At 42.1% G+C, this 19,827-nt stretch overlaps 3 protein-coding genes across 5 annotated transcripts; 2 read left to right on the forward strand and 1 right to left on the reverse strand.

Moving 5' to 3' along the window:
* Positions 1–40: 40 nt before the first annotated feature.
* LOC137888018 (sodium-dependent neutral amino acid transporter B(0)AT1-like) lies at positions 41–5,397 on the forward strand. The gene is made up of 13 exons (XM_068731284.1): positions 41–57; positions 197–339; positions 967–1,107; positions 1,234–1,371; positions 2,532–2,713; positions 2,858–2,968; positions 3,057–3,169; positions 3,243–3,371; positions 3,469–3,625; positions 3,791–3,995; positions 4,099–4,258; positions 4,359–4,521; positions 5,052–5,397. The coding sequence occupies exons 2-13, from the start codon at positions 198–200 to the stop codon at positions 5,268–5,270; spliced, it is 1,860 nt and encodes a 619-aa protein (XP_068587385.1). The 5' UTR covers positions 41–57; position 197; the 3' UTR covers positions 5,271–5,397.
* Positions 5,390–15,032, reverse strand: tert (telomerase reverse transcriptase). 3 transcript variants are annotated; one of them, XM_068731281.1, is made up of 17 exons: positions 14,757–15,032; positions 12,206–13,520; positions 11,943–12,132; positions 11,663–11,816; positions 11,321–11,488; positions 10,992–11,153; positions 10,709–10,810; positions 10,531–10,616; positions 10,264–10,380; positions 9,997–10,068; positions 9,201–9,389; positions 8,770–8,896; positions 8,104–8,165; positions 7,429–7,553; positions 7,198–7,335; positions 5,974–6,138; positions 5,390–5,850 (listed from the first exon to the last, which is right to left on the reverse strand). In XM_068731281.1, exons 1-16 carry the CDS (start codon positions 14,970–14,972, stop codon positions 6,035–6,037), a joined length of 3,327 nt encoding a protein of 1,108 aa, XP_068587382.1. In that variant the 5' UTR covers positions 14,973–15,032; the 3' UTR covers positions 5,390–5,850; positions 5,974–6,034. The 3 variants fall into 3 exon arrangements, with proteins under 3 accessions (XP_068587382.1, XP_068587383.1, XP_068587381.1); XM_068731282.1 differs by lacking the exon at positions 9,997–10,068; XM_068731280.1 differs by having other exon boundaries at positions 9,997–10,380.
* Positions 15,033–17,131: 2,099 nt separating this feature from the next.
* LOC137887994 (heat shock factor-binding protein 1-like) lies at positions 17,132–19,344 on the forward strand. The gene is made up of 3 exons (XM_068731257.1): positions 17,132–17,319; positions 17,401–17,465; positions 18,208–19,344. The coding sequence occupies exons 1-3, from the start codon at positions 17,278–17,280 to the stop codon at positions 18,302–18,304; spliced, it is 204 nt and encodes a 67-aa protein (XP_068587358.1). The 5' UTR covers positions 17,132–17,277; the 3' UTR covers positions 18,305–19,344.
* Positions 19,345–19,827: the final 483 nt, after the last annotated feature.

A 19,827-nucleotide genomic window follows, 5' to 3' on the forward strand; every position in this document is an offset into this window, starting at 1 on the left:
CCATTCATTCTGTCCACTTCCCTCCTCTGTTGCTCTCCCTAAGACGGAGGATGTCGTGTGAGTACAGATTGTAAAGCCCTCTGAGGTAAATTTGTGATTTCGGGCGATACAAAATAAATTGAATTGATCACTAAAGACGGCCCACTAAAGGGAGTAAGACAGAGACGAGCTGGGATTGTGCATTTTTCCGGTTCAGGATGGGCAAAGCAGAAGACTCTGGGGTGGAGGAGAGACCCAAATGGGACAACAAGACTCAGTACCTGCTGACATGTATTGGCTTTGCAGTGGGAATTGGAAACGTCTGGCGTTTTCCTTACCTGTGCCAAATCTATGGAGGAGGTGAGATGCTATAATTTGATGCACCAGATTAATTAAGTTTGCTGTTCAAGATTTATACATTTTATCACTTGTGTTATTTTTAATTTATTACATTTTTCAGACTATTTTTGGGATTATGAGAAACTGAATTGAAATGCAAACGCTATGAATTATTTCTGCGTCAGTGTAATTAGTCATTAACAAATGGACTAGGCCAGTCATTGTCACAATTAAGAACTGCATCTGTGTTTAATTGATCGCGGTGAACATTTGGGATTGTTTCTTGTGTTTACTTCCTCATAGTTCCCAGTGAAATCTCTTCAGTTCCAGACAAAATCCTAAAGGACCTGAGTCAGGCTTAACTGATTAAAACAGCCCAAAAAAAATACAGTGATCATTTACTGTCTAAATGTATTTATATTTCTGGAGATCTTTTAGTATTGCAGTGCATAACATAACCTGAAATCTCCCTTATATGGCTTGATTAAGGTAATAATAATGCATTTGTTTTACTAACATGGTTCAAACAAGTGTTGTAGTCAAGACCACCGAGACCAAATCATGAGCAAGACCAGAGTGTAGCGAGACAAGACCAAGATTTTGAGGGGATGACTAACTGTGAGGTCAACGTTGGCTTCATGTCTTCAGGTGCATTCCTCATCCCATACCTGATAGCGCTGGTGTTTGAGGGCCTCCCTCTGCTCTACCTGGAGCTGGCTATAGGACAGAGGCTCCGCATGGGCAGCATCGGTGTCTGGAACTCCATCTCACCACTCCTGGGAGGAGTTGGTGGGTGGCCTAGAATCATTTGTGACATTTAATAGGATTTTTTATTTGTCATTTTCTTCATTATTTAACGAGCTGAAAACGTCTTTGTGGTATTGGAAATGTTTATCATATATTTCCTATGTGTAGGAATTGCCTCCATGTTGGTGTCGTTACTGGTGTGCATGTTCTACAATACTCTTCTTGCCTGGGTGCTCTGGTACCTCTTTCACTCTTTCCAAAACCCCCTGCCGTGGAGCCAGTGTCCACTCAACGATAACCTCACAGGTAACCAGGAACCCGACCAGTTAGCTACTCTTAATATGTTTGTCTGCAATGCTTACTACCTGTGACATAAGTATTGCCAATAACCTTATATGCAACATTTAATGTAAAAAAAAAAAAAAAAATGGTTTGAGTGACTTATATTTATAATAAGTTAGAAGTTGCAAGAGGGCTGTTAACGATCAGTCTCTACGTCACATTTCAGGTCACATTTCAAAGGAAAACTACTAGATTTTTTTTTATTATTTTATGGCACAAAGGAATCTTCCAACACAACATCAAATAAAAAGAGCATGACAGATAGTGAAATGTGGAACAGGTTAATAGCACAAATCATGGTCTCATTTGTTTTCAGTAATCTTACCAAGATATCAAAATGTTTCATGACGATACATGTATTTAATTACATGTTTCCGATATTTTGAATTAAACTATGCAGAAACATTACGTTCCATTACGGTCATTTAGCAGACGCTTTTATCCAAAGCGACTTACAATTCAGTATCCATCTACACACCGTAGCACCGGGAGCAATTTTGGGGTTAAGTGTCTTGCTCAAGGACACATTGACATGAGCAGGAGCCGGGGATCGAACCGCCGACCCTCTGATTGAAAGGCAGCCCTGCCACTTATCCACGGTCACCCCCGGAAACACATCTCTTAACACATTTTAATACTGAACTCTGAAAGTACATGAACTCAGTTACAAGAGTTAGTGCATGTTAAAACTAACATGCACTAACTGTTAAAACTATATAAACACAAATAACTTTTAAAAGCGCTTAATTCCAAATTCAGGGCATATCTACGATTGAGGGATTGCCTACACAGGGCTCTCAGCATGGTGATGTTCTGAGCCGGCGGCTAGCAGCTAACGGTGCAAACAACAGCAACAGTGCTGACAGACATAACAGTGTTTACCTTGTGGGGAACCAGAGACGACGTTATCACAGAGTAGTTTGGATTACAACACAAAGACGGAGAATGAATATATATATTCTCTGCTCAGGACGCCATTACTCCACATTAGCTTTACATTGCAAATAGATGTTTACTGCTATATTAATGCTCCAAATTCAGAATTTAGCACCTTAAAGATTAAGCCCTTACAGAGTTCCATAGATGTTGTCGTTGCCTTTTAACTTGTGTATGCATCCATATAGGTTATAATACGGAGTGTGTGAAGAGCACTCCAGCAAACTACTTCTGGTACCGTGAGACCCTGAACATCACACCCGACATCGAGACCAGCGGCTCTCTGCATTGGTGGTTGGTGATCTGTCTGGCCAGCGCCTGGTGCGTGGTCTACATCTGCTTCATCAAAGGCATCGAATCCATGGGAAAGGTCTGTTTATGCGGCGAAGAACATAAGTCCTCTTTCAACATCAACCGCTGTACCAAACACACCTGACATCACTGCTGACAATCACGGTGACATGTCAAAAGAAAAGAGTTGATGAAGGCTGTACTGTATGTTTGCCTGTTTCAGGCTATGTATGTGACAGCCATCTTCCCTTACCTGGTGCTGACTATTTTCCTGATCCGTGCCCTCACTCTGCCTGGAGCTACTGTTGGACTGGTGTACCTCTTCACTCCTGATGTGAGTTTGTCCGCTTGGTACTACAGGTGATGTACGATTGTATGCAGGACACGATGACCTGATGTGCTGTGTTTACCCCCCGCTGCAGTGGGAGATACTGATGAACCCTCAGGTGTGGCTGGACGCTGCCACCCAGATCTTCTTCTCGCTCTCTGTGGCCTTTGGAGGTCTGATAGCTTTCTCGAGCTATAATGCAGAGAGGTAATGACTAAAACTATACTCCCACAGTATAAGTTGGATGATTTGTGTGTGACTTTTATTTTCTGTCCATTAGAAACAACTGTGAGATGGATGCTGTTCTAGTGGGGGTGATAAATAGCGCCACATCTCTCTACGGCGCCATTCCCATCTTCTCCATCCTGGGATTTAAAGCTAACACCGCCTTCAACTCCTGTGTGAAGGAGTACGTATCCACACATATTCTGTGTTAGTCAAACATGCATTGTTTTTCTTGCCGATTCTAATGAGGCAAAGCTTTGTTTTTGGTGTCCGATCTGCAGAAACATCTTGGCTCTGACCAACCGCTTTGAGTTTTCAGACCAGAACATAACAGCGGAGAACTATGATCACTGGCTGGAGTATCTAAATCGTACATCTCCAGGTGAGGTGGCCAGTGTGGACCTGAGGCACTGTGACCTGCAAACCTTCCTTGACCAGGTATTGTAACGAAGGTTACGTTATTGTAACCCTAGTTCTATAAGTACAGGCTTCTGCCTCTACTGGACTCTATGGGTGAAACTCTCCTCTAATAACAAGCACTGCAGTGAGTCAGTTCATGCTTCCTCATTACCTTCTTGCCTCCCTTTCGTCTCCCTCTCCCAGAGCGCATCAGGTACCGGCCTGGCTTTTATTGTGTTCAGCGAAGCGGTGGTATCGATGCCAGGCGCGCAGATATGGGCCATACTGTTCTTCACTATGCTCTTCAGCCTGGGTCTCTCCTCCATGTTTGGCAACTTGGAGGGTGTCCTCGCACCCATCAAAGACCTGAAACTAGTGCCCACGTGGATCCCTGATGGACTCGTAGCAGGTAAGCTTAAAGGGATAGTTCGGGGGTTTTAAAGCGGTAAGCTGCGATACATTTTCCTGCTGCCTCCTCTGTGAAAAAACTTTTTTTCCCCTCACCTCCTTAGCGGTCATCTGCTCGATAGCCTTCTTGATGGCTCTCATCTTCACCATGGGTTCGGGGAACTACTGGGTGGAGATCTTTAACAGCTACGTGGGCTCTGTACCTCTGCTCATCATTGCTTTCTTTGAGATTATTGCAGTCATTTATGTCTACGGAATGAAAAAGTAACTTTTTCTCCTCCTCTTCGATACTCTTATGAGATTCATATGCACTTGAGAGCTCAGTGTGCTAAACATTTTGTCTGGTCCCCGTATCCCCTGACAGTTTCAGTGAAGACATCTACTTCATGACTGGGAAGAAGCCCAACATTTTCTGGAAGGCATGCTGGATGGTGATCAGTCCTTTAATACTCCTGGTGGTGTTGATTACCTACGTTGTCATCCAGGCACAAAAACACCCAACTTATCCCTCATGGAACCCAGCCTATGTAAGTACGTCGAGGGAACCGACGTGCTCAGAAACAAAGATCTGGCTGCGGCGCTTATTTTCTAGGGGGACGCATGCGTCCGTATACGCTTTCCCCTCATTGGTAACAATTAAAAAAGGCATTATTGACACAACTTTCATTACTGTCAGCATCATCTTTAACGGCACACAAAGGTTAGCTACTAGCTGGTGACCATAGTGGAGCATTTAGCAGCTAGAACCAGATATTTACAAAGTGGTTGGAGGAGACCAAAAACAGAGCTAAAAGAGAGTGAATATTGTACTTGCTCTTGCCGGGTGTCCTTGGGCGGCACCCAAATGCTTCTTTCTTAGTAGAGCAGAGGGACTTTAAGTTATGCTAAGCTAACCAAATTGCTTACCGGCTGTAGCTTCATATTTAAAAACACAGGTATGACAGTGGTATTGATTATAAAGAGGGAGAATAAAGAGAATCAGCAAATTTCACAAAACATGAAACTATTGTTCGACTTACAAAATTCTTTATTTATACTTTGATGTCTTTTCCTTCAGGAACTATTCCCCAAAACTGAGGTGAAGCCCTATCCAGACTGGGTGTTTGCCATAATCATCCTGCTCTCTGCATTACCTGTGATTCCCATCCCTCTGGTGGCTCTCTACAAACTGATCTGCAGTAGAATCAAGAAGTCCTCTGCTCGCACTGACCTAAATCCCTCCTGCAACGGCGGCTTTGAGGTTGAAACACAGGAACAGACGAATCAGAGAACTTAAGAAATCAACGTTACTGAACAAATAGGACATCGTCCTAATTGTTGTCACTGCTTCTGTTCTGCGGACAGCTGACATATAATCAGTCACGCATGTTTACATTTATCAGGATTCATCAGCAACTGACAACTGTGATCCTTATTAACAAAAGTGGATTTATTTAACAGTGAAAGTCGTTCCTTTGTACATTGTTGTGTATTGTGCATCATGTAAATGATGCCTGAGTGTTTCAACTTGATGTCACAAAACATCATTTAACGAGATCTAAAGCTTCCTGCTGTCACTTGAGTTATGAACATGACAGACTTCTGGGAACTTATTTACATTACTTCTTTGTGGAAAACTACCACAAAGTGTAAATCAAAGTCCAGAGATACAAACTGTTCTAAATACTTAGAACAGTGGCTGAATGACTTTCAACAATACGTATTTATTGTGTTTATGACTGAGGGTTTAAAACTTTAGTGTTTTATGACTAAAGGCTGTTTTTCTTTCTCTAAAACCTCTTCCTCTGGACTTTGTAACAGATACATTTTCTAGGGCACACTGAAGATCAGATAACTCCAAATCACGGATTTCAAACCTGAGGATGAGACAAGAAATTGTTTTCTTAATTTTGATCAAATTCAGTGTCCATAGAAATAGACAAAACTCACAACACAGTGACAATATTTTAGTCCAAGCTGGACTAAATACTTATCTATACCTTTGAGCTGCTGAGGGTTTCGTGGTTGTCTTGGGAGCTGTAACTGGGGCTAGCCGGGAGTCTACATCTGGATGGCCCAGAAGTCGACTGGGGTCCTGGGGTTGGTGGCCTGTCGCACCCTGGCCAGCCTCATATCCCCCAGACGTCGCTCTAGACTGCGCTTCCCTGTCAAGAAGATGACAGCAGAAAGAAACTTTTTCTCTCTCTTTGATGGTGAACTGTAAAATTCATCCACCTGAACTACTGTATTTCCAGCACCTGTAAAATTGAATTAAAAGGCGGCGATAAATTGATTTATGTATATGTAAGATCGTCTTGTATCTAGAAGGTGTTCACCTTTCACCTAGTCCACATTCAAAGGGATTGACCTACAGACAAGTTGTTACGACATTTTCACATTGTTCATTGATAGAATGTTTTCTCAATGTGACCGATGGCTCCACTTTCCTGCAGTTGAGTCATTTCCTGCAGTCCTAAACAAACACATTTAGTGTGGAATGTTTATGATTAGGTGGTAAAGTGTAATTGTGGTGCTCACTTTGGCCATTTTATTGCAACAGCAAGGCAATGGTGATGTTTCAGTGGGCAGAGACAAACACCTTTAGTATGCCTGTATAAGTTGAGCCACTTTCAGTTTATTACCCACTTTTACATTTAGTGCAGATTGATGATTGATTTGGATCAAAATACAACTAAAATTGCGATTATGACAAGAGTCTGTAACATTTCCTTCCATCAACAGAGATATATTATATCTGATGTTTCAGAGTACGTCATGTTCATTTTGTAATCATCTCAACCTTTGGCCTATTCTCATTAAAATAGCTTTTGCACAAATTAAAATGTGAGGATTTGCCTTCTTCGGGTTCTGGTCTTCGGGAACTTATGATTGGTATTTTTGTTTTAAAGACATTTTAAAGAACTATAATCAACAACATGACAACAGATTAATCCATAATCTAAATATTTGTTAGTTGGAGCCATGATTTCACCGATGCATTGTGCGGAACATTGTATTGCATGTCTGTATGAAATATGCTTTATAAACTTCATCATTATCATACTTTAAAGAACATGTTGTGACAATAGTGCTTGTCATCTTGTGCTGCCACAGGACAGGTGGTAGTGTGTGTGTGTGTGTGTGTGTGTGTGTGTGTGTGTGTGTGTGTGTGTGTGTGTGTGTGTGTGTGTGTGTGTGTGTGTGTGTGTCCAGAGGGTACGTACGTTTGTGCAGGTGTGGGAGCAGACCCTTGTAGAGAGGACGGTGTTGTGACAGCACTAGCAAGAAGGAAAGACAGAAAAGCAGCTCCACTGCTTCATACTGCACAACGCCGGCCTGGGCCTTACTGCCGAGAATCAGCCCTGAAGAAAAAATTATGAAAACAACTTTTAGAACTTGAAATCGCTTAATATTTGTTTTTCCCAGATGTATAAAAAAAAAGGGGGAAATGTTGCCTTTGTTGCTGAGTCTGATGAGCTGATTGGCGTATTCGGCCATATCCAATATCATCTGCAGGAAGTAGACGGGGTTCTTAGCAACCGTCTGACCGAAGGGCAAACTCTGGGCACACACATGGAACCTAAAAGTGAAAAGAGAATAGAAAGACATTTACATTCTGAGATAAGAAAAGGTACAGTCAGTCCTCAGCTCAGTGCAGTTATTGATTGATAATCCTCCCTGTGCTTAAAAGGTGCTACATTTGATAGTCAGAGCATCAATATAAGCAAACAACTATTTGCTATGTAAAGATAAAGTGGAGTAAAGTCAGAAGCGCATCGCCCATCCTCCGTTTCCCCCTCAGGTTAGCACTTCTGTCGTTTGTTAGCACCATTAGCTGCGAGCCACCAGCTTAGCCGTCGCCATGTTGAGAGCCATTAGGAGGCAATAGAAATGCTCCCGATCTCATATAACACTTTTAATAGCAGATTAAAATGAGCACATCGGAGAAGGGAAGTGAAAGGTGAGTGAAGATTTGTGTTTATCGTAACTGCATTTCAATACTACGTGGGCAATGGAAACAAATTATTTGCATTGAATTGTCCATTAAATTTGTTTCAGTTGTACAGTAAAAAAAAAAAAAAAAGTTACAGTACAAAATTTAGATTGCAAAGTCAGGTCACTTTCTTTACCTGCATGCATGAAGCAGCACCAGCTTGTAGATGTTCTGGTAGACAGCCTCGAGAGAATTGGTCTGAAAAAGAAAAGCGAAGCTGCAGAAATGAAATAAAAGTGACTGAAAAAAGAAAGCTGTGTGTGTGTGTGTGTGTGTGTGTGTGTGTGTGTGTGTGTGTGTGTGTGTGTGTGTGTGTGTGTGTGTGTGTGAGAGACTTCCTCTTCATTGATGCATCTTAATCAAATGCAAAAAAGGCATGAAAGGTAAACTTGAAGCAAACTATCTTTAACATTTGTACGTGATACATAATATTAACTAGTTATATTTACTGTTCCCTGATCGGTTTAACCATTAGTCGAATGCATTTACTGATATTTACTATCAATTTGCTAGATTTAATGTAAGTCATAAACTCGGTTGTCATTGAACTTGATCATCTTGGATATTGTTGACTCTACATGTTGATAAAAAAAAAAAAAGGTGCAGATTCAGGTTTGTAGGCTGTATCCTTCAAGAGACACAGCTTATGTGTGTTTGTGTTGCTGCTGATGAACATACTGTATATTGGGTCAAGAGCCTTTTTGAACCGTGGAAGACCTAAACCGTTGTAGAGGTCCTGTTACTTTACAAGCTCTTCAATTAAAAGGCTGTTTTTAAATAAAGGCGTCACTAATTCCCTGACCTTCAGGTCCAAGAACAAGGCATGACACTTGAGTCTGAGGATGGCCATCAGCTTCCTCCTCATCTGCTGTCCGGCTGAGTGGAACGAGCCCAAAGTAAGGCTGTAGCGCAAAGACAGGCCCGCATAGCTGTGGGAGACGGAAAGATACAGAAAGAAAAAAAAAAAGAAAAAAAAGATTAACTGCAGAAAATGGAACTTGCCATTAAAACAATATTGCAAATGGACATGTGGTTGTAGTCTGTGTTCTATGCAAGAATATTAATCATCCGTGAAAGACCGGGAGGCTTTCTGCAGAACATTTATGACACGGTATAAAGTACAGGAGAAGGGGGGGGGGGTGTATACAAACAGACCTCGAAAAAACCTGAAACCTTACGCAAGAAGCACACTTGAGGCAATGATTCTGCAGCGTAACTTTCGAGAGGCTTCACCTAGAATAGTCTTTGGAGACGTCCAGGGACTGCGTGTCCAGCAGCAGTCCACACCAGGGGAAGAGGCAGTGGGGGGGCAGCACACGGATCCCGGGACATGAGCCCGCGCTTCCCGTCACCTGAAAGTTGACCGCCACCTTCTGCGGGTTGACCACCAGACCGTACTGTGGCACCCCGGCCAGCAAGATCCTGCACACAATGTAAAACAATGTGCAGCCATGTATGAATTTGCTGCTGCAGATATTATCACTGTTAAACACAACACTGGGAATTAAACACGTCTATGTTTCTCAGATGTATTTCCCATTCCATCAGATTGACAGATGCGTCAGAGAAGCAGTGACAGTGATGCTGTGTTTACCGATCAGATTTGGATTTGGGGTGGTCATTTTGGAAAAGAATAACAGACATGCTTGATAATAAGTCCCAGCACACTAATAAACAAATTCTGCCGTCTGCCAGTTGATCCAAATTAGCCGGTGAACAACCCGCCAAATCCCTATGAAAGGGCATTAGACTGCAGGGCCGTGTGCACACACAGAATAAAAAAATAAATGAATAAAAGATTGAGAGAATTAAGTCTTAAAGAGACCGGAGCACCGGACTCCAAGCGTCAGTAGTGGATATAAAAGAACACAGAAAAAGATGCGTGGGATACTATCACTCGTTCAGTGTGTATTTCACGTGTCTAAAGAGAAACAGAAGAGAAACAGAAGGCAGGTGAGAGAAAAGATGAATGTTGGCGGAGAGCCCTTCTGAACAGTAATATGTGTGGAAAACTTGGCGTGCGTCATACTTGAGAAAGGTCTGTGCGTTGTGTAAGTCCGGCGTGATCAGAAGGAAGTCGTCCACCAGTCTCATCAAACATCTACAGAACACACGGAGTGGAAAATAACAGACACACACACACACACACACACACACACACACACACACACACACACACAGCGAATACAAAACAACTACCAAATTAAAAAAGACGGCCCTCTGCTGCTGCAGATGTGTCATTACATCTGTAGAAGCAGTTGATGTTGGCTGAAATACGTAGCCGGCTGCTGTGTACCCTTTCTTTTCGGTCATGTCTTTGAACAGTGCATTCTCCATGTGACCGTAGCAGAGACAGCAGAGCAGGCTGGACACAGCCGATCCCTGAGGAATCCCTCGGCACTGACGGTATGTTCTGAAAACACAGGAGGCACAAAATCCGGTTGTAAGTAAAACGGGGCAAAATAAGCGCGAATGCGCCGTGTTCTTCGCACGCGATCGCATTTACAAATGAGCGAAGACGTGCTTCTCGCAAATTGGTCTGCTTGACGTCGGTCATGCTTACTTCTTGCCAAACTGAACAACACTGCCGGTCAGCATTTGGGTGAAGAGCTGCAGCCCCTCTCTGCCATGAAGATCTGAGCAGAAATGCTGAGAGAAAGAAATGAAACGCTCAGGTTAAAAGAATCATCAAAACGTCCTTGATCTAAATCTTTAGACTTATCTGAGGATGTCACTCTCACCTGCTCTACCAGGATGGCATGATGGACTTTTCCTCTTTTCTGCAGTGACGTCACAAAGCCCTTCATGTTGGTGGATCCCATGTTACCCTCCAGGAAATCTGCCTGTATTAACAAACACGATAAACTCTCCAATCGGGTGTGTGTGTGTGTGTGTGTATGTACACAAAACGCAGGTCTAAGGCACTTAAGCATTGGCTTCCCTCTTCAGAAGCGCAGGTTTCCACCTGTGTGTGTAGAGTATATGTGTGTGTGTGTGTGTGTGTGTGTGTGTGTGTGTCGGTACCTGTCTAACAAAGGACTTCTTCAGGCCCTCGTGGGAATCAGCCCAGATCTTGGCATAGAGACGTCTGGTAAAGAGTTCTTCCTGGACAGGTGTCAGAGCCTGGCCAATCACCTCAATGAGTTTGTCATGAGGCAGACTCTCATAGGCTCCGCTCACGTCCACCTTAAAACGCACAGAAAAGAAAGAATGAACGAATGAATGAAGGAGGAAACAGCATTTAACATAAGACTTGAACAGTTCAAACGGTGCTAAAACTACAGTGTGGCGTCAGTCAAACATTTAGTCAGTCTCTGCCACTCCAATTACCAAACTAGCGGACAATAACCGACCTTAACAAAGTAGAGGGGTTGCGGTTCAGCCTTCTGGGCCGGAGCTAGAGAGCGTACCACCTTGTGGATGTCCGTCATCCCCCACACTGTGGAGCCCAGGAGGGAAGGAGTGGAGCGCACACAGGCCCGCAGCATGTCCAGCAGGTCCCGGACGCGGCCTCGGTAGAGCTGCAGGGGGAGAGGAAACGTCCCGAATGCATCATAGAGATGCACCGGCGTGACTTTGCATTTTCGTCCCAATACAGATATCAGCTGCGTGGAAGCGACTGGGATCATTCTCTTACGTACGCACATGCGACTCGTGGATTTGTATGGTCGAAAAATGAAATTATGAACACGTACCCTCGTTTTGGCATCTGCTCCTACGACTCGTGTTATGGGCCTCATGCTGTCGGTCTTGGGAATGAAGCGAAGGCGGGAGATGACGGTGGCTTTGGGGAGAGCTGCCACCTGAGTCGGAGTCAACTCCTCCATCTGACCCTTGGAGAGGTGACCTCTTAGAAAAAAAAAAAAAAAAAAAGTTTGTGAGCTTGTGTGTCCCATCGCTGCAAACAGTGTGTGAGTGTGTGTGTGTGTGTGTGTGTGTGTGTGTGTGTGTGTGTGTGTGTGTGTGTGTGTGTACCTGAAGGCTAAGTCCTGCAGTTTAGCCCAGACTTCCTGTCTGTAGAACCTGACGGCGTTCTTCTGGCCCACGCTCTCGGTGACATAGAAGCAGGCTCGGACCAGGCCTACGACGTACCCGTCCAGGAGCCAAGCCAGGAACTGACCCAGGATCTGTGTCCGGTACGAGAGCTCACTGGGCGGGAACCTGCCTACAGATGAGAGTTGGTTTGGTTGAGTCAGTCAGAATACCGGTAGGCAGGCGAAAGAAGTTCACAGTCTTACCAGTTTTACTGATCTTCAGCCAATCGCAGTCGTCCACCTTCATCTTCCACATCGCTTCAGCCAGTGAAAGACGCTCAAACTTGCCACTGGACAGGAAGCTCCTGACCCTGAAGAAGAACTGAAGTCTGTTGCGGTCGGAGCCCCACAGCTCCCGAGGGATCACGGCCGAGAGGCATTCCCTGACGAACAGGTAGACCCGGTGAGGTGCACAGTGTTGAGGCAAGAGGGAGCTTAATTCCCCTTGTTCGGCATCACTCCCCTCCACCGCTGGGCACATCCTCTGCAGTATTCTGCTGTAGGGACATCTCCTGTGCAGACGCAGCAGCTGACTGAACGCGGGCACCATGTTGAAAAAGCGCCGAGGGAGTTTCTTTGGCTTCCTCTCCAGCCCGTTCAGATACGGCAGCCCCTCAAAGAAGACTGTTCGCACCAAATCCGGCCCTTGTAGCCTCCTGCATCCACCGGCGCTCTTCTTCTTCCTGTTGAGGAGGAAGCCACGCATGCCCCTTCCCCCGTACAGGAAGCCCAGTGTGCGGATGAAACACTGCGAGGGAGGCAAAGGGGGGAAAATCCCCGACCTCCAACTGGGTCCTCCCTCCAAGGGAATCACGGTTGTTTGCATTTCAACGGGCTGTTTGGAACCAGTGGGGCCATGTTCCAAAGGCTTCATAGATAGCGGTGGTTCCACACACACGGGCTGTCCTTCCTCCACTGTTTCACTGCAAACCCGTTGCTTTTCCCGCGCGGGCTCTTGCTGTCCTACCCGTCTCCTCTTTCCCGAACAAGTCGTAATCTCCTCCTCATCCATCCGGTCAGTGTCTCTCTTTCTTTTCCCCTTCTTCACTCTTACATCCCTTCTGTTCCTCGTCTCGCCGACAGCAGGGTTCCCAACTTCCCGTCTCCTTTTCGAGGTTACCGCGGTTCGATTCCTTCCACACCGAGCACCTTTACGTGTCCTGGACCGAGGCTGGAGGTAAAACCCACCGGAGGCGGTAGACATGGACACCTTGTCATAGACGGGAGCGCCGCACACCTGGAAGACACACGAAGGAGGAACTGCCACAAACACGGAGCAGCTCTCCAGCAGGTAGCGCGTGATGTCCGTGCCGAGGCGTACCGAGACTCTCTTCCACATGTCGCTGCCGTGGATGTAGGCAGCACTTTGAGTTACATCTCCCTGGAATTTAAAGTGGTCCGCATCCCGCTCCTCCTGAGCCACGGACAGAAAACTGTAGCCGTGTGCCAGGATGTTTCTTTTTCTTTTCCTTTTCAGACTGTTAAGAACAAAGGCCAGCAGTTCAGGTAGAGTGCAGATCTGTGGATCGCATAAAATACATAACACCAGAATCAAAACAAGCCAACATAAGAAGTTTCTCTCGCTGTAGAATTAAATCCTAATGTGTTCCTCTTCCTTTTGCATAAAAAAGTATTAAATTCACTCTCTTATAACCCTGACAGCTTAGTGGTTTGTGTATTCATAATGACTAAATGTATGCGTTATTGTTAATGTGGCATTTAATGCAAAGTTTATTATTAACCACCACAACACAGCTACTAGCCTATATATTGATTGCTCCCTTATTGTTTTCTACATAGACACATATATACATATATATGTATATATATATATATATATATATATATATATATATATATGTATATATAGTTTTATATTCCACTATAAAGGTCCACTGTTCATAGAAACACTCCAAACGTCAGTTTATTTTCTGTTGCTCTGTATGTGGAAGACATATAAGCGGACAGGATGTAAACACGGACTCAAGCTGTTGCCTAGCAATGTGGTAACATTTCATGTTGAACTGCAAGTCTGATATCCTGTCTCAGAACATGTCTTTCACGACCAAATCAGAGGAATACAGTTTTATGATACGTTATATTTAACACCACTCCAATGCACTGCCATGGGATATATATCAATAAAACCCTATCAGTTAGCACGAGCGCTAACATAGTTTTATTTATTGATTTTACTCAATTATTTTACTAAATACACATATATATATATATATATATATATATATATATATTTTTTTTTTTTTCCATTTATTTTAGTTGATTTTACTAAATTATTTAAATATATATATATATTAATATTATAATTTATTATTTTATTTAATAAAATGTAATATATATTATAATAATATAATATAAATATTTTTTTAATTTGTATTTATTTTAGTTCATTTTTATTTGTTGATTTTACTAAATTATTTTATAAAATATATATATATATATATATATATATATATATATATGATATATATGATATCTATGTATTTTTATTTTATTTATTTATTAGTTGATTTGTATTGTATCGACTGAGCTTTCTGTTATTCTTATATTATTGTCTTGCTTTTGCTGCTTTGTCTGTCAAAGCACTTTGTAAACTCTGTTTTTAAAGGCGCTATACATAAATAAAATTATTATTATTATTATTATTATTATTATTATTAACCGCTCCGATCAGACGTCACGTCGTGCTCGCTATCGCACGTGTCACCTCTAACACGTACACTCACGGGACAGTCACCTGGTTGCAGCTCGGCACCTGTTGCAGTTCCTTGTCAAAGCACACGTGAACACCGCCGACGAACGACCTGAAGCGGCTCGTGTCGGACTGTTCAACGAGCACCGCGCTCCGTCCTTCCCTGAACACGATGCGGTCCGCGAACTCCTCCAGCGTCTGTGTGTGCTGATACAGAGACCGCAGAATGTCGAGCGTGTGGGACAAATCCGTCGTGGACATACTGACGGTAAAAAGAAGAGTCGTTGAGTTGTTTCGTCAGGACACTGTAAACACAGCGGGTTAGGACAGCGAGCCTTTGAGCTTTATTTTTGACGTTCAAGAGCCCGCGTCGTCCTCAGCCAATGAGAGACCAGTTTGCTGCAAGTGTCCAATCACGTAGCCCGATACTCAAACGGCGAATTTACAGTCGACCAATAGGCAACAAGAAAGGGCATGTTGTCTTTTTTTTTTCCATGAATAGATGTGAAAATTGACATCAAAATAGTGTAAAAGGAAATCCATATTAAATAATCTCGCTCTCACTGTTTCACTGCTGTTTATTTGACAAAGTCTTCCTTCTATTAACAAACAACAAGATAAATAAATGCAAAAGTTAATATTTTAAATATTTAAAAAAGGAAAATAGTTTTAGTTGCTTTTAAATTGCATGAAGTCACAATAGAATCTGTAGTGTATCCATTTATTTTAAAATTAATAAACAGATGGCTTTGTTTTCATGAATTTATATTTATGAATATGATACTTGGCAAAAACAAAATGTCAATATTAAGATAAGATTGTTAATATCATACCAACATGTGTGTTCATGCTACACTGGTTACAGATTTTGAGCGCACAAGTTTGTCTCTGCCAGAAATCTCCTCAGGTTAATGCAAACATAATTAATAAATATAAACCTATCAACCTATTATCAATAATATAATACTTTATTTACAACGTACAAATAAAACAAAGTTTATTTTTCTTTTCTTACTTTTGGCAAAGTAAGCATCCAGAGAGCCTCTGTGTGCAGAATGTTGAATGCATATCAGTGTTTCACACATTTTCACAGCTCACTGTCAGTAAATATCGTACAGTAAAGATTGGACTACTAGAGAGTTGCAAGTGTGCACAGATAGAGTTATTTAAAGCGTTATAATGGGTTCTGGTGATGCGGTTACAGCACATGTGCAGGGTGGGTGGTGGGGCCCAATGTCATATCTTTTCATCAGGCCCAAAATCCTTAGTGGCGCCCTCACATAGCTATGACTTTCCAGCCCCCGTATTGAGTTAATCCGGCCCTGCTGAAGCTAATAAATACTGTATTGAAGACTAACATCCATTGGGACCTAATGGATCCTCTGCCTGTGTTTTGGCCTGTCGGTATAGAGCTTCATCTTCTTAAATATTTCATGTAACCCGTTTTATTTCAGTTGACTTATTGCACAACACACCGGTTCCACAGTTTACATTGAACACGTTCAGCAGGAGTGACTTGTCACTTACACAAAATCCGGATTTTGCAGATTTATAAACGTTTAATGGAAGTTGTGTAACCCTCCAGACAGCCTCTCATCTCTCACGTGTCAGTAGGTTCCAGGATAATCTCTTATATAAAAAAACCCCCCCAAAGCTCAGTGTGGGGAGAGGGACTAGTTCACATCCCTCAGAACACACAGAGACCTGCCTCGCAGGATAACATGGTCTACAAAGAGTTAATATAAACGCCCTGCCCCTATGCACCCATGAGTACATACCCTTACAGATACAAAAGTCAAGCTGGTCATAGTAAGTGAGCAGGAGACCGGAAGTTTAGTAAATGTACCTTCATAATAAAAGCGTTTGTCACTTACGGGGAATGTGTCGCGGGGTGTTGCAGAGGACGAATCAAACAACTGCTTTACATAATCACTGTCTAGTTAAAGACAAGGCTTTTTCAACGTGAACACGTTTCCCAGCCTTAAAATGAGATTCAAATTACAATTTCACCCAAAATTTGACACAGGAATAAAGTAACCAACCACAGATCCAAACTGAAACGTTAAATATTTAAACCAAAACTGCATTTTATTGATGGAGATCCCATTTTCCTTTGAAATTGTTACAGTACCACATGCTTCTTAGTTGTGCGGCTTGGTAATGACTATTGTCTGTTTGTTTTGAAGCTAAAGACAAAACATTTATTTTAGAAATTAAATATACAATGTAACTCATCTGTTCCTTGACTGACACTTAGCATATATTGCTGTTCTTGTCTCTTTTATAATTGTATATTGGCTATGTCTTTATTATCTCTTAACAATACTGAAGAACATATGGCAATGCTTTGTGACCTTTATTGTGAAATGATAAACACTACAGAGGAAGTCACGCTGTTTTTCCACTCTTGTCAACTCAATTTACCGCAAAGTTCAGGGAGTCACTGCGAACCTTTTTTTGAGGGGAAACTAAGTGAGGATTCTTTTTTTTTTTTACAGTCCAAATAAACGACCTTATGACCGAGAGTCTGATTCCATCCACAGATTAATGCGCTGTTGAAGAAAATATGTCCAAAACAGACAAAGCAGCTCCAGACATGACAGCGGCGGTAAGTTTGTGTGATGTCAGCAGTTTCTTGTGAAAGCACGAGCAATTATTTGCATACATTGTTTATCTTTTCTCCCTTCAGATGGAGGAAACGATGCAGCGACTTCAAGGAAGATTCCAGGCGATGTCGGAGCAGCTGGAGTCCAAACATATCCTTTTGTTTTTTTTGGTTAAGCGGTTCCTGTTAACACCTTGTTCTACAGGACCCTCTTCACTGCACGTTTCACTGTTATTTGGCGTTTCCGGTTTGACGTTCCCTCAGAAATGACGCAGTTCGCTGAGGTGTGTAGAATTCGTTACCGGTGTTGTGACGAATACTGTTTCCCCCGTCGTTATATAGAAATATGCCAAAGATCTCTCTATATTACCATATTGTTATCACTATATTACGAAGTTAATTATTTATTTTTTTACTTTGTTTATTAATTTGTTCTTCTTAATGATTTATTCAGCTCAAATAATTGTATTATTATTACAATTATTATTATTATATTATTTTACAGTAGACGATGACTTTGTAGTTGCAATGATTGCCTTTTTAATTATAAATTAATTGTAAATTAAAAAGCGAAATCAAAGTGAAAGAGGAGATGTAACGCGTCGTATCAACACAGAATCTGCTCTGCACCTGCTGAGATGCTCACTATAAGCAGAAACTTTACAGAATGAGAATAACAAGTCTGCTATTATTTAAAACGCCTTTAATAAAAGACCAATAAAAAAAGGCTTTCTGTTTAAAAATGTAAAAAAAAAAAAAAGAAAAAAGGAAAGTTATGTTGATTAAGATACACTTCTTTGGGTGTCATACACACAGCTTTTGGGTGCCGTATTGTGTAGTTGCCGTCTGATTCTAATAGACAACATGCACAGTTGTTTCCTTCACTCCCGCACTCGATGAGATGGGATCCCGCATCGATGGCCTGGAGAAGAACGTGTCTGAGCTCATGACTCAGGCCGGCATGGAGGAGCAGGCCGCTTCCAAGTGACCGCAGGCCGTCCATGCATCGGTAACACGGCAAAAAAAACCGAGGGGACCGACAACAGTGATGTCACTTTAGTGGAGACTACAAAGTCGCACACGTTCGTCAGTTCACCTCTTAAGACTTGATCACTTTAAAGCCGACTGTGCACGTTTTCCAAGGTGCTGCTGACACATCTGTGTCTCTAACACTTATCACAGGTTAAGGAGTTTTTTTTTTGTTGGAACATTTTTGAATTGTGACGACAAATTAGTTTGTTTTCAAAGCATGTTCAATCAGATTTATTGTAAACAAACATGATTTCCTTTTAAATTCAATCTTTTCTAAACAAAAAAAATTCCTCTTTTTACACTCACGGTGTAACAAACACATTGAAGGAACTCACTACCTCATGCAATATTCTCGTCTTGAAAACCACGTCGTGGTCTCCTCTCTCCACTGTCACTGCCACAAACTGTAGATGTGTGTGTGTGTGTGTGTGTGTGTGTGTGTGTGTGTGTGTGTGTGTGTGTGTGTGTGTGTGTGTGTGTGTGTGTGTGTGTGTGTGTGTACAGGGACCTGTGGCATTAAGACATAATTGCTCTGCAGTGCCTCTCGTCACGGGAGGAGGGATACATTCAAATGTTTCCACCGAAGACAACGTTAGGCGTGTCGCGTCTGCAGCCAAGCTACGAAGTTGAGCTGAACTCTGAAGCCAGAAGTCACACCTCACCGCGTCGTTTCTACGAGGGCGTCTTCTCGGGAATTTATAGTCCTTGTATGAACAGATGTTTCACTTTGAGCACAATATTAGCTCGCTTAAAATGAAAGTCGTGACGTCATTGGAAGAAAATCTAGTTCTGAAAAATGTGCTGACTACATGTAAATGATTTGTTCACAGATTTACAGCTCACCATATCTGGTGCACCTTTATAATGTCCCAATGAAACAGTTAAAACATGTAAAGTGAGTGGCCCGGTGGCCTTAATGGTGGGAGTGGTGAATATTACCCAAACAGTAGGTTGACATTCTGCAAACTGAAGGATGTATCTATATATATATATATATATATATATATATATATATATATATATATATATATATATATATATATATATATATATATATATATATATATATATATATATATATATGTATATTATTGGTCACTTTAACTTATCTTGATGTCTGGGAGAATATTGTTTATCACATCTATGCAATTTATTTCCTGTCATAATTCATATCATATGTGGCTTCCTCTGCTGTTTAATGCACACGGTGCTCAGATCAGCCACCAGATTAACTAAATGTTTAATAGATCCTGTAGTTCTTTATCACTGCACCAAAGTTAACATGCTACAGCCAAATAAAGATTTTTTTTTTATTTACCTCTTTATTTCATTTTTGTTTAGCTTGAGGACTCGTTTGCTGACTTCGTGGTGGTCAAGAGTGCAGCTGATGTGAATCTGTGTCTCCCTCTAGTGGTCACGTGTGCTCATTGCAGAGAGTCTGTGTGTCGCTGACCGTGGTCCTGAATTCTCTTTGCTCAG

Source organism: Cebidichthys violaceus, unplaced genomic scaffold (assembly GCF_023349555.1).
Source record: "Cebidichthys violaceus isolate CVI_PGR_0920_01 unplaced genomic scaffold, fCebVio1.0.p SCAF_50, whole genome shotgun sequence".
In the NCBI taxonomy this organism is placed as follows: domain Eukaryota; kingdom Metazoa; phylum Chordata; class Actinopteri; order Perciformes; family Stichaeidae; genus Cebidichthys; species Cebidichthys violaceus.